Below are 12500 nucleotides of genomic sequence, written 5' to 3'. Positions count from 1 at the left end.
CCCCCTTTAGAGAAGAGGCCGATGCGACTGGCTGCAGACACACAAACATCCACTGCTCTGTACGTTCATGTAACACCACTGTGAACCACAAGGTGGCGCAGTGACTCCCACTCCACCCATGGCAGCATTATTCAAACTGGAGTGGGTTCAGCCAGAGGTCATGGCAGCAAGTGTGTGCTGGCTGGTGAAACGCTGCCACCTTGTGGTGAACGTTTTCCCCATGACGAGCCACTGACTGCTGATTACCAGCTCAGGGTTTGTTCTCTCTTTAATAAGTGAATGATGATCCTGCGCTTCTTCTGGCTGTTTCACAATAAAAGCCCTATTAATAAACAGGGGCTTTTAATGTGGAATTCAGAGAGCGGAGTTTAATCATCAGCCTGATCATGTAACTAAACAATGTCTGTGTTTTTCTTTTCATTCTTCTCTTCTGTTGTTCAGATGGAGGAGCTGAGGACAAATCCTCCCGATGGAGGCGTTTTTAAATCAGGAAGCTCGAGGACAGGGAACTTAAACCAGAGGTCAGAGCCCCGATCAGCTGTGATGTAAAACAGGAAACGCATCCCACCACAGAAAAACACTCTAAGGATTTGTTCTGTTGTTTAACTTTATACATTTGCGTAAGCGTGTGTGAATCAGCTGACCTATAGACATGGCCGTTTCCTGGGAGTCTCCGGTGATCATCTTGATGGTGACTCCGGAGCTGATGAGCATGCCCACGGCCTCTTTGACCCCTGACCTTGGAGGGTCGATGATGCCCACCAAACCCAGGAAGGTCAGCTTCCCCATCTCAGAGCCCGACGCGAACGCCAGCACTGAAACACACACACACACACACACACACACACACAGTGAGTGTGTTTTTAGGGCATCCCCAGCTCCGCCTGTAGGTGTCACTCTCACCTCTGAGCCCGCCTGAGCCCATGTAGCTGATCTGCTGCTGGTACAGCTCCACCTGCTGGTGGTTCAGGGGGAGCGCGCTGCCTCTGCTGTTGTAGGAGCTGCAGAAGCGAATCACCTGCTCGTACGCGCCCTTCATGAAGTAAACTCCAGCTTTGTCCTGGAGACGCAGCAGGAAGAGCAAAGACACGTCAGAGATGCTGATGATGCAGAACACAATATTAAACTTTGACTTTTAGGATTTCAGCTTTAATGCTGCTGTTCAGTTTCTCCCTTGGTGACAAATCCACAGGAAACACTAGTGAGAGAAACCCGAGGAATGTTTGAGTCTTCGTCCATGAACGCTCACATCCGAGTCGCAGTAACTCGGCGTCAGCTCGCTACCTGCTGCAAACACGGTCCAGAGTGTAGCAAAACCCATTTTCAGTTAGTATGTTTAATTATTTACTTTTTTAAGACCGTTGTTGGTTTTAATCTAGCTTAAACCAAACCGCTCCGCTGGATTTAGCTGGCGAGCTGATTAGAGAGCCGATCAGAATCCAAGTCTGTGATTGGTTGGTTTTGTTGCACATTTGTAACGCTGTACAGAGATGTGGAGAGCAGGACTGCAGACGTCTGTGAGCACACAGAGCGGCTGTTACTGTGGATATTAGCAGTTTTCTTCGCTCAAAGTAATTTTCTCCTCAAAATGCAACTTTGTACTTGCAGCAGTGATTTCTGTGGGCTCAGGGCACAGGCACAACAGTAACACCATGACAAACATCTAAGGATCTGCTGGAACATCACAGAACATGTATGAGCAACGACTCCGGCCGTGTTTCTGCTGCCGGCGTCCTCTAATGACATCGGAGCATCAGAGCGAGGATAAAGGGTTAATGTGAGCAGCTCTTCATCACAGACCTGCTGCGTGCGGTGAACGCAGCGCACGGCCATCCACTTCTTCTCCGAGCTGAACGGATGCTCCTCCACCCGCACGTACTCGCGCTGCAGACCCTCCAGCCCCACCTGCAGGACACGGAGAGGAGCACAGCTCGTCACACAAACACCTCATCGCTCATATTCATGTTTTTATCTCATCTGGTTTATCATCAGCTCAGGTTCTCCAGCTCCTCCTACTTTTAACTGTTTGTACGCTTCAAACAGTCAGAGGGGGAAAGGGGGAGGAGCTAAAACAGCTGGTTTCAGTCCAGTGTGAGACAAAGAAGGATCGAAAAAATTAGCCCAACTGGTCTGATTTCAAGACTTCGACGACCTGCTCAGAGCGTGGCGCTCTGGGTTTTACCTTCATGGCGAGGGCGATGAGCGCTCCTTCTGTGGGCCGTCCCAGCACGTTGTGATTCCTGATGATGGAGTCGTTGCACACACAGCCGACCTGTCAGCACACACACGCTCAGTAAACCCGGGTTCAGAGTTCAGTGTGAAGATCTGAGCTGAGACACGAACGACCTCACCTCCACAATTTTGCTGATGGACTGACACGAGAAGCCGTGGATCACCTCTCCGTTCAGCAGAACTTCCCCCTGCCCGTTATAGCCGACGCCGGTGACCTGCAAGACAACACCGAGGGTAAGATAACAAAGACCTGCGACCTCGAGACACTGGAGGCAGGACCAGAAGGTCAGCGCGCACTTTCGTGGACTTGTCAACGTGTCGATGTCGCTCTGCTGAAGCCCGGGCGGTTCGCACAGAGCAGGGCTTCAGTGTTTGCTTCAGCCACAGACACACAGCCGTGACAGAGCCTTCGCCCTCATGAAGTATCACTCAAACACAGCTTCAGCCCCCTGACAGGTGAGGCCAGTGACCCTGCAGGCCTTCAGCACCTTCCCATGACCTCTGACCTCCCTGCAGTGAGCAGAACCGGCCCTGACCCAGTTCTCCCAGTATGCCAGCTGGGATTTCCTCATGGATTAACCGGGTCAGTGAGCCCTCTGCAGACTCTGCGTTACAGCTGCGATCAGGCTTCAGAAGAAGCCGCTGCAAACCGACGAGGAGGAAGAGGGCTCAGCTTTCAAAATAAGAGCATCAGCCTTACAACAAGTTACAGTGATTGCTTTGTTCATGTGATCTTAAACTTGGCTTGTTGGGTTGCGACTCACGTGATCTCCTCTCCTCCTTTTTGACCTTTTAGAAGGTGAAAATCAGCCGTTTGGGTCAAACTGGGACATTTGCACTGATGCCGTTTCATGTTCACCGTCTCTCAGATTAAAATAACAGACACCTATGAAAAACAGAAAGCTGGTGTAGATGTAGGAGGCCGGCAGCTTCAGTACAACTCATCGACTGTCTGAGGAGCTGCAGACGCCTCCATCAGGTCGGCTGTGGGGGAGTCTGACAACTCTGGGTGCACGCCAGGGCCCCAACACTTTACACCAACATCTACAGTCTCATTTAATCTGCAGTCTCACCGATACTCCAGGTTCCTGCAGCGCCACCCACAGGACGCCCTGGGGACGCGTTTCAAAGCCTCCTCAAAGTCCACAGACTAGTCGGGGAAATTCCCAAACACCCTTAAATATCCCGGACAGGATAACGACGTGTCCACTGATCCGAGACCAGCAAACTGATCGACTCCACTGAGCCCATAAACTCCGAGCGAGCAGACGGAGCCTGAACTCGAGTCCTCTGCAGAACACGAGCTTCACCCTGATCGCACGATCAACCACCCGCCAGCACCAACATGAAGCCCAGCTGTGTTTGGTAGCCTGAGGATTTAAAAGCTGACCCTGTGATCACGCTGTGGAGGTTTCAAAGTGTGAGAGGAAACGGCGTGGGAGTCTGACCTCAGCGTGCTGTCCGTCTGACGTGAACAGCTGAGTGACCGTCATCTCGTTCTTGGTCAGCGTCCCCGTTTTGTCCGAGCAGATCACATTACAGCAGCCTGACGGGGAAAACGGCACAAAGGTCACCAACGTGCAGCTCACAGAAGGTCGGGCTGTGCATGACCGTTTCCGTCGCATCACGACGTACCCAGAGTTTCCACGATGGGAAGTTTCTTGATGATCGCTCTTTTCTTCACCATCCGCATCACGCCGAGCGCCAGCGTCACCGTCACCACGATGGGTAAGCCCTCTGGGATGGCAGCCACAGCCAGACTGAAGGAGGAGAGGAGGAGACAGTCAGACTTGTTTTATGATTTACATGCTCACTGAAAAAACGCAGACAAACCCAGAAAACATTTGTGTTTCCGTTTGCTCTCAGTGTTCACGGTCAGCTTCCCAACTTCCCTCTAACAGGAATCACCTGTAACGTGCTCCCGCCCCACAGCGCTAACTTTCCTCTCTCGCTTATAAAGGCGGCTCTCCTCATGCTAACGTCACTAACAGCAGGCCGTGTGATCTCATTTATATGGAGGCTGCTCCACCTGTCGCACTGAGACCGAGCTCGCTCCTTCAGGTGTCTTCTTCACTCACTATGTGTTCACAGACCTCTCTGCATTGAATCATATCTGTTATTAATCTCTGTCTCTCTTCCACAGCATGTCTTTATCCTGTCTTCCTTCTCTCACCCCAACCAATCACAGCAGATGGCCCCGCCCCTCCCTGAGCCTGGTTCTGCTGGAGGTTTCTTCCTGTTAAAAGGGAGTTTTTCCTTCCCACTGTCGCCAAAGTGCTGCTCATAGGGGGTCATATGATTGTTGGGTTTTTCTCTGCATCTATGAAGCGCCTTGAGGCGACTTTTGTTGTGATTTGGCGCTATATAAATAAAATTGAATTGAGGTGTTTCACGGCTCTGTGCACCAAATCACACAGCAGACTGTGACGCTCGTGTCCTTGTCTGTGGGTGGAGTCACTCTCCTGGTCGCATCATGAACCCAGCGTCACAAACCTGCTGCTATCACATCGCTGCACTCAGCTATAACCTGATAAACACAGAAGAGGAAGCAGCTGCCTCAGTTCAACCAACAACCAAACAGAAGCATCACTCAGGGTCACCTGACACCGATGGTGAACATGTCCAGGAGACTCTTGCCCTGCAGCCAGCCCACCAGCATGATGACGCCTGAAACACATCAGAGACAGACTGAGCACGGCGTGCAGACGCCATGGCGATGGAGAGCAGGACACAGCAGCGGGGCAGCTCGCCGCACACACGGCCCCTTACCCACGGCGTCTCCTCGTAATCACACGATCATCATAAACTCACCGATGATGCAGAAGGAATAAAGCGACAGCTGCTTCCCCAGCAGGTCCATGCTCTTCTGCAGAGGAGTTTTAGGAGCCTGACAAAGCAAACAGGAAACAGATGTTTCATGAACACGGCACCTCTGGCTGGAACAACTGTGACATTTGTATTGAATTATATTCAGATTTCATGCGGGAGACCTCACCTCCTCTGCCTGCATCATCTTGAACACCTCCCCGAACTCAGAGTTCTCTCCGGTTCCAATGACGATGCCCTGAAGAACATCAGAACACCTTTCAGCAGGTAAAACTGTCTAAGCATCGTTGAAACATCAGCTGCAAAAGCTTCAATAGCAACAGCTGCAGTTCCTCTGGTGTCCTGCTGAGGCAGCAGTGAGCCAGCCTGATACAGACCGCTGTGTATCCTCCATCATAACACCTGTCCTGTCCTCTTTAAATTGCATTCATGCTTATGTTTGCATTATTAGGGGCGTGGCCAATTTGACAGGTAGATGGTGCACGGGTGGCCGTAGCTGCTGGCTTCACCTAAGCTGGACCTCTGGACCGTGTTTGTGATGTCGGAGCCTTTTTAGTGACATCATGTGACCAATAACATGCCTGCTGTGAGGTCACTGAAGTCTGAGCTGTGAGAGGGTTTTGATTGGATGTTAGTGATTAGCAGGAATCTGTGTCAGCGCTCCACGGTGCAGGTCCCTCTGCAGTCGTGTGTGCGCTGTATTTCTGCTCACACTCTGTAGCGTCGGTCGCTGCTGTGCTAACGGGGGCCCTCCCACCCGAGGGATTAATAAAGTCTCATCTAATCTAAGCTCTAATCATTCTGCCGGCAGCCACTAAGATGACGGTTACAGTTTTCTACAACCACGGCGGCGTCCTACACGCCGTCTGTCACCACTGAACCATCGATATGAAGGAGGCGGCCACGTCATCACTTCCTCACACCGTCTGCAGCCAGAGTCTCAGCGCACACTTCTTTCCTGTAACTTCACCGTCTGTGGAGCAGAAGAAGAAGAGTGAGCTGCTACCTTGGCTTTGCCGTAGCGCACCAGCGTCCCCATGAAGGCGATGTTGCTGCGGGAGGCGATGTCTCCGTTGGTGGATGCTGGCTGGTGGGCGGTGGACTTGGTGCAGGGCGTGGTCTCCCCCGTCAGACTGGACTCATCCACTGACAGGTCTGTCGCCTGCGAGGGTGGAGGAGACAGATTTAACTCCAACCAGGAGGGATACTCTGACCTTTAACCTCTAACCCTGCTCACTAAAGCCACCATTAACCATTAACCCCACCCCCACCTCAGAGCAGGCGGCCATCTTTACACGACTGCAGCTGCTCTTAATGAAGGTTCACACGTTTCCCAGTGAAAGTAGAGGCCTCAAAGTACCGCCTACACCCGCCTACGCCCACCTACGCTCGCCCCGCCTACACCCGCCCCGCCTACACCCGCCTACACCCACCCCGCCTACACCCGCCCCGCCTACACCAGCCTACACCCGCTTATGCCAGCCTCAGGGATACGCTGTCACTGGGATTTGTTGCACGTGGTGAAGATGCAGGACGAGTACCGCGGCGACCTTCTCTTTGTTCTGATGTCAGTCTCACCTGCAGTGAAGCAGGGAGCTGCTTGATAATCAGAAACTCCCCGTGGACTTCCTGTTGGACAGGGGGCGCTCTCGAGCTCGCGCTGCGGAGCGGATGAAAAACCTGAAGTTTGTGTGAAAGTTTTCTTCTGCGTGCAGAAGCCGCAGCAGGCTGGAGGTGGAAGCTGCTGCTCGCTTCATGCCCCAAACCAAAATGGAGGCTCGTGGTGACGCTCACCATCTAAACCTGCACCTGCAGTCTGAAAACTTCCACAAAGAAAAATCTTCACACACAAAACGTACATTTTGATTCGTGCTCGAGAGCGCCCCCTGCTGAGGGGTTTCATTTATTTATGATTACACTGCAGGCCTGATCAGAGGGCGTTCTGCTCCCGTGTTTGCAGGAACCTGATCGCCTGTGATCGTTCATCCTGAAAGAATTTAGTTCCTTTCTTGGAAACGAGAAGCGCTCAGCTTCCAGCAGACATCTCTGCTGTCCCAGAATCCCTCGCTCCCTCACGCCCAGGCTGACACAAACCTATCAGTGTTTTTACCTCGAAGAGACGGAGGTCAGCCGGGACCTTCTCCCCCACCGACAGGCAGACGGTGTCTCCGGGAACGAGCTCTCTGGCCAGCAGGTGCTCCAGGTTCCCCTCCCTGACACTGAGGAGGAAGACAGCGGGGGAGAGTGTTTACAGTCATGCTCCTCCCCTCCCTGCGCGCCCTGCTGAGGAGCGTCAGGGACACAACACATTAATAATTCACTTTTTGAAAATGTGCATGGATGAAGTTGAAATTTGTAGAATGAGGTCGAGTGTGTGGATCCAGCTCTGTCCTCTGTCTCTGCCAAACGTTCGCCACGACCCAACTGTAAACCCCGATGAAGAGTGGATCATCGGGGGAAACCGTGCTGCTCAGGTCGCCACGGGAATCTCTCGTTGCTCCGACATCGGCGCATCGTTGGCCAGGATTCAGTCTCAGCTTTCAGGGAAACTCTAAGAAGTTTCTCAGAACATCGCGAGGAGTGAAATTAATCCTGTGACCTCAGGCTGAGAAGAACAATGCTGTGTGTGCTCGTGCTCACAGTAATGTGAGTGCTGGTCACACAGTGTGCCAACAGGGGGCGCTACACGGTGTGGCTAGATGGAGCAAACAGACACACACACTCCTTTAAACTGATTCATTTATGGAGTCAAATTTCTGGATTCTTGGCTGTGAGATGACAGAGGAGCAGACTCCGTGTCATAACTGCTTATTTCATTACAAACAATCACAACTAGGAGACGCGATGTTCTCCACAGACGCGATCCATGCAGGAGGACGAGGCAGGAGACCCCCGCCCACTCTCCTGAAGGAGGTCAGGATCAAACTCACCAGTGACATTCTGGAGGGACGAGCTTCCCCAACTCCTCCAAAGATTTCTCTGAGCGATACTCCTGCACACAAGACAAGACAACAGCTTAGCTTCATCACACACAGACAGACACACACACACACACACACAGACAGACACACACAGACACACACACACACACACACACACACAGCAGTGTTGTTAAAGAGTAAAAACAGGACGTACCTGGACGAAGGCGACCGTCACTACGATGATGATGGCCTGGGGGGGGGGAAAAGCACAGACTGAACTTTGAGGTCCAACACAAGTTTTTAAATTCTTCCATCGTTCACAATAAAACCCCACAGCTGTGGAAACCCCACTGACACTGAGTCGTTCAGGGTTTATTGAAGATTTCAGTGAATGTTTGCGACATCAGAGCTCAACATCGTTCATCTTTTCCTTTCATCATAAAATATATATTCCACATTTCCTTTCAAATTAAAAGCACTGTTTGTAACCTCTCACCTCTGCATTTATGTTTATTTCCTGTGAGGCGGAGCTTTGGCCTCACAGTGGCCCGTCTGCTTTCACAGTCATCATATCTGAATGTGATGACATGAATAAGCTCTTCATCATTTCTGCTTGTTCACACGCTGAGGTGGAGTCAGACCATCGGCTGACCTTCTGGCTGCTGAAGCTCTGCGTCCGTTTGGAGGATTAAAACAGAAACCTGATCAAACATCCTGAAGGGTTCCCGGAACGCTTTAATTACCCGAAGTCTGAAAGCAAACAGCGATGAAGCTGTTTGTTCGCCTGCAGCCGGCCTGCGTGTGCACAGGGATTCACGTTTCTTCTTTTACGAGGGTCAAACTGTGTGTGCGTCACTCAGACTCTCCATCTCAGACCTCCTCTCTCTGCACATGAATCCGCCTTTGGTCCTGCCGTACGTACTTTATGCTGTCAACAATGACTCCAGCATGCAGGACGGTTTGTCACTTTGTGTTGTGCGTGCAGAAACAACCGGTAGGATGGAACACAGCGCCAAACCTTCCTGTTCAGGTTTTACTTCACCGATGCAGATGAACTCGATGACTTTAGGTAAATGAGACCCATCTTCTGTGATGGACCTGACCTGGTTGTAGCTGAACGAGAAGCGTGCAGATGTTCAAACGTGTGCAGACGGGCTGCAGAGAAGATCGCACTTCTTGTTTTTAATCTGTGCCTGTGGCGTTCCACCTCTCTGTGACGGTGCACGCTGAGCTTAAGGTGAGAGGAGACAATAACAAGCACGCGCCGTGCTGACCAATCGCAGAGCAGCACTGCCTCACAGGACGGCTCAGTCACTGACCCCGTGACCTTTACATGTAAAACTTGCTGCATTTGAGTCACTGAGTCTAAGAACACAGAGCTGCTGTTCCACTCCGCTCCTGCCATCTGAACTTTGACCTCGTTTTTGTATCAGACAAACAGCTGTCGTGTGTAACCTCGTGTGGAGGACCTGCAGGTTTCAGAGGACGCCTGAGCGCCGCTGGTTACCTACCACTGTGATGCTGATGGCGTCATCGAACTGGTGCATGATGATGCTGATGACCGCCGACGCCAGCAACAGCAGGATGAGCGGATCTTTAAACTGCAGAGAGACACAGGCTGAGGTCAGAGGTCAAGTGTCACATGATTACAGACGTTTGGAGGACGTGTTCTTTAACAAAGACACTTTTTACAGCGTGGACGCTTTCAGCTTCGCCGAGTTTGCACATTTATTTCAGCAGCGCGGGTAAATCGAACGAGTCATCACAGGCGGGATCAGGCGAGTCGGTGCAGCTGTAAACGTGTGTGGCTGGCAGCTGAAGGACAAACTCTTTGGCAGCTCGTGTCTGGACTGTGAGGTCAGCGTGATGTCAGAGCGCCGCAGCAGCTGCTACTCGACTCGCTGCAGGGCTGGCGTTTGTTTAGTGAAGGAGCGACTCGAGCGTGTGATCGCAGGAGGACACGCGCTCAGATTACAGCAGATTACAGACAATAGGTGTGTTTGTGAAGCCGTCCAATCAGCAGTCAGGAGCGATGACGAGGCTCTGACCTTCCTCACCCTCATGGCTCACATCACACGGTTCTGGTCATGTGACCTGTGACCCTCTCTTTCTGCTTGTTCAGCACTCAGGAATGTGAAGTCAAACGGAAACTTCTGCACACGTCAGCTGATGTGGTTTACATTTTTCAGACATCCAGAGTTTCTGCTCCTCGCTTGGACTCGAGCCGACAGCTTCCTCCCGCGTCTCCGTCCGCGCTCGCTTTCTATATTTAAGCTGGAGCTGCTGGAGGCCTGCAGCAGCTCCATCAGTGCTCCGACTGCCTGCTGCCGAGACAGAAACGAAGAACGCTACAGGATTCAACCTCCTCCTTTGTGCAGTCACCACAAACGTGTCAGTCCTATTAAAAAGGTGCGAGCAGCAATGAGGTCACGGTTACCACGGTGAAGCGCGTTTACACCTTACACGTGTTTCTAACATGGCTGTGAGGCGACGAACGTGTGCCGTGCAAAAATAAATCTGTGTTCTTCCACAGGACGTTATGTAAGCGTGCTGCAGACGTGCGCGGGTTAACGCGGCGGCGGAACAATGACAGTCGGGAACACGGCGGGCCTGCAGACGCGTTTCAGGCTCTGGATAAAAATAGCGTGCTGGGTGACTCTGCCGCTGCACGTTTGAGGGACTCGCCGTCACACAGAGAGAGAAACAGGAAATGGCCTTGAGTGAGTCTGCGTGTGATGCGTGCGTTACCTGTGACAGGTACTTCCTCCACAGCGGCTCGTCCTCGCTGATGTCGAACTCGTTCCAGCCGTGGTACGCCCTCCGCCGCCTCACCTCCTCCTGGGTCAAACCCAGCTGCAGGTCGGCCTGTGGGCGTGACACGCAGCGGCGCTCAGATTACCGTTTCAGAGACGAAGCTCGCACAGAAACAGGACGACGCGTCTCATTGGCTCAGTCTAAGTCTGAGGATTTTTAATGGCGTCACAGTCGTTCTCATGAACCGATCAGCTGAGCGCTCTCTGAGATAAACGTGACGAATGTCAGGCTGAGAGGCGCTCGCCTCCTTACCTGCAGGACACATGCTACTTCATTGACGGGCAGTTCACTGGCTTTTCTGGACGTCAGTACTGGGACCATGGTCTCATCTTCACTGGAGGGTTCTCCTTCGGAAAGCTGAAACAGGAAGAAGACAGAGAGACTGAGACTGCAGCAGGGTTCCTATTGAGAGCTGCTTCTCACATCCAGGCCTGGACAACCTCCACCTGCGAGCATCAGACAGCGACGACGGCGTCTGTCGGGCCCACAGATTGCACCGAGGTTCTCCGTGAAACGGATCACATTCCTCCACTTTTACTCGAGCAGAGCTCTGCTTTCCACAAAGAGTCAGGGACCTCTAAGGTGGGAGCACTCGTGACTCGCACACCTGACGTCCAGCTGTGCAGGTAAGTGTCTGAGTGATGACACAGCTGTGACCTCTGGGTGAACGCTGTCATCTAACTTTTTATGGATGACTTCAAATCCAGTTTCTCGTCAGCTGCTGTCAAAGATAATAATCCACAGAGTCACATTTCAGGACTCTCATTACTGCAGGCGTAATGCTGCTGGCAGATGCCAGGAAGTAACCAGAAACCTTTCACAACCAGGGCCAAGACATACGTTTGTTAATAAAAATGCTTCAGAAGGCACCGACACCACCCACAGGGCCAGAAAGACTGCGTTTTAGGTTTTACTTTAATGAACTACAAGAACGTACGGCAGCACAAAAGCTCAGAGGAAATGAGGGGAAGAGGACCAGAATGACTTCCAAAGTAAAAGCACATCTGCACTTTGAGTTTATAATCTCCCCAGGAACCTGCAGTTCCTCTGATGTCCACTAGAGACCGGCTCTATCGGGAACATCTGAACTCCGAGTCGATTCTTCATGAAATAAATGTGAGGAGGGCAGAATTTAGACTTTAATGCCACCAAAGTCAGGAAAAAACAAAGGTTTTGTTTGTGGCAGCTTCCGGCGGGATTAACGGCGTGACGCGCTGCAGGTTTACAACATTAGGAAATTGCTGCGGTGCTTCAGTGCAAACATACTGTCATAAATTACGCTTAAATAGACATGAAAAAATAAGAATAAGAATTAAAGTGCTACGTAGAAAGATATATACATGAGTGCAGGTGGTGATCAGTGCCAAACATGGAATGAAGCAGAGAGGTAAGGAGGACAAACTGAACATCGAACAGCTTCGAGCCTCCTCCACCATCGGTGCTTGTTGTCATGCATGATGCTGATCACTTCCTCCCAGCAGGCTGCAGGTCTGAGGACGAAGGCTGACGCAGAGGAAACCGACAGCAGGAAATGGGACAAAGGCGACAGCGGCGCCGTGGTGCAGGGTTTAAAGCCGAACAAAGAGCAGAGAGGAAGTCGATTCTCCTCCCAGTCAGCAAGAGCAGCTTTTTCAAACACCTGCACAGGTTCACAGGAAGTGCACCTCATCAAAGACTCAGTCCGAGTTAGAATTTAGAGCTACTTGA

The 12500-nt window shown here is 51.8% G+C and overlaps 1 protein-coding gene across 3 annotated transcripts in view; it reads right to left on the bottom strand.

The window, feature by feature from the left end:
• Positions 1-12500, bottom strand: part of atp2c1 (ATPase secretory pathway Ca2+ transporting 1) — a 24901-nt gene that overhangs the window by 5427 nt on the left and 6974 nt on the right. For all 3 annotated transcript variants that reach the window (XM_086312636.1, XM_086312637.1, XM_086312638.1), the window contains exons 2-19: positions 11046-11150; positions 10728-10844; positions 9491-9580; positions 8194-8229; positions 7989-8050; positions 7169-7277; positions 6065-6220; positions 5228-5296; positions 5044-5119; positions 4833-4899; positions 3868-3992; positions 3681-3778; positions 2352-2447; positions 2183-2272; positions 1801-1905; positions 904-1060; positions 645-815; positions 1-31 (exon numbers count right to left, since the gene is read on the bottom strand). The exon at positions 1-31 is cut by the window's left edge and continues 67 nt beyond it. In XM_086312636.1, the coding sequence (XP_086168762.1) occupies positions 1-31; positions 645-815; positions 904-1060; positions 1801-1905; positions 2183-2272; positions 2352-2447; positions 3681-3778; positions 3868-3992; positions 4833-4899; positions 5044-5119; positions 5228-5296; positions 6065-6220; positions 7169-7277; positions 7989-8050; positions 8194-8229; positions 9491-9580; positions 10728-10844; positions 11046-11150 (1760 nt within the window). The remainder of the gene's footprint in view (positions 32-644; positions 816-903; positions 1061-1800; positions 1906-2182; positions 2273-2351; positions 2448-3680; positions 3779-3867; positions 3993-4832; positions 4900-5043; positions 5120-5227; positions 5297-6064; positions 6221-7168; positions 7278-7988; positions 8051-8193; positions 8230-9490; positions 9581-10727; positions 10845-11045; positions 11151-12500) is intronic.

The sequence above is a fragment of the Aulonocara sp. 'chitande type north' Nkhata Bay genome, linkage group LG11, assembly GCF_057382095.1.
Source record: "Aulonocara sp. 'chitande type north' Nkhata Bay isolate Kocher_YH1m ecotype deep benthic linkage group LG11, A_spYH_male_GT1.1, whole genome shotgun sequence".
Classification (NCBI taxonomy): Eukaryota; Metazoa; Chordata; class Actinopteri; order Cichliformes; family Cichlidae; genus Aulonocara; species Aulonocara sp. 'chitande type north' Nkhata Bay.
The sequence above is the reverse complement of the archived record's forward strand: the minus strand, read 5'-3'. Positions and strand labels throughout refer to the sequence as shown.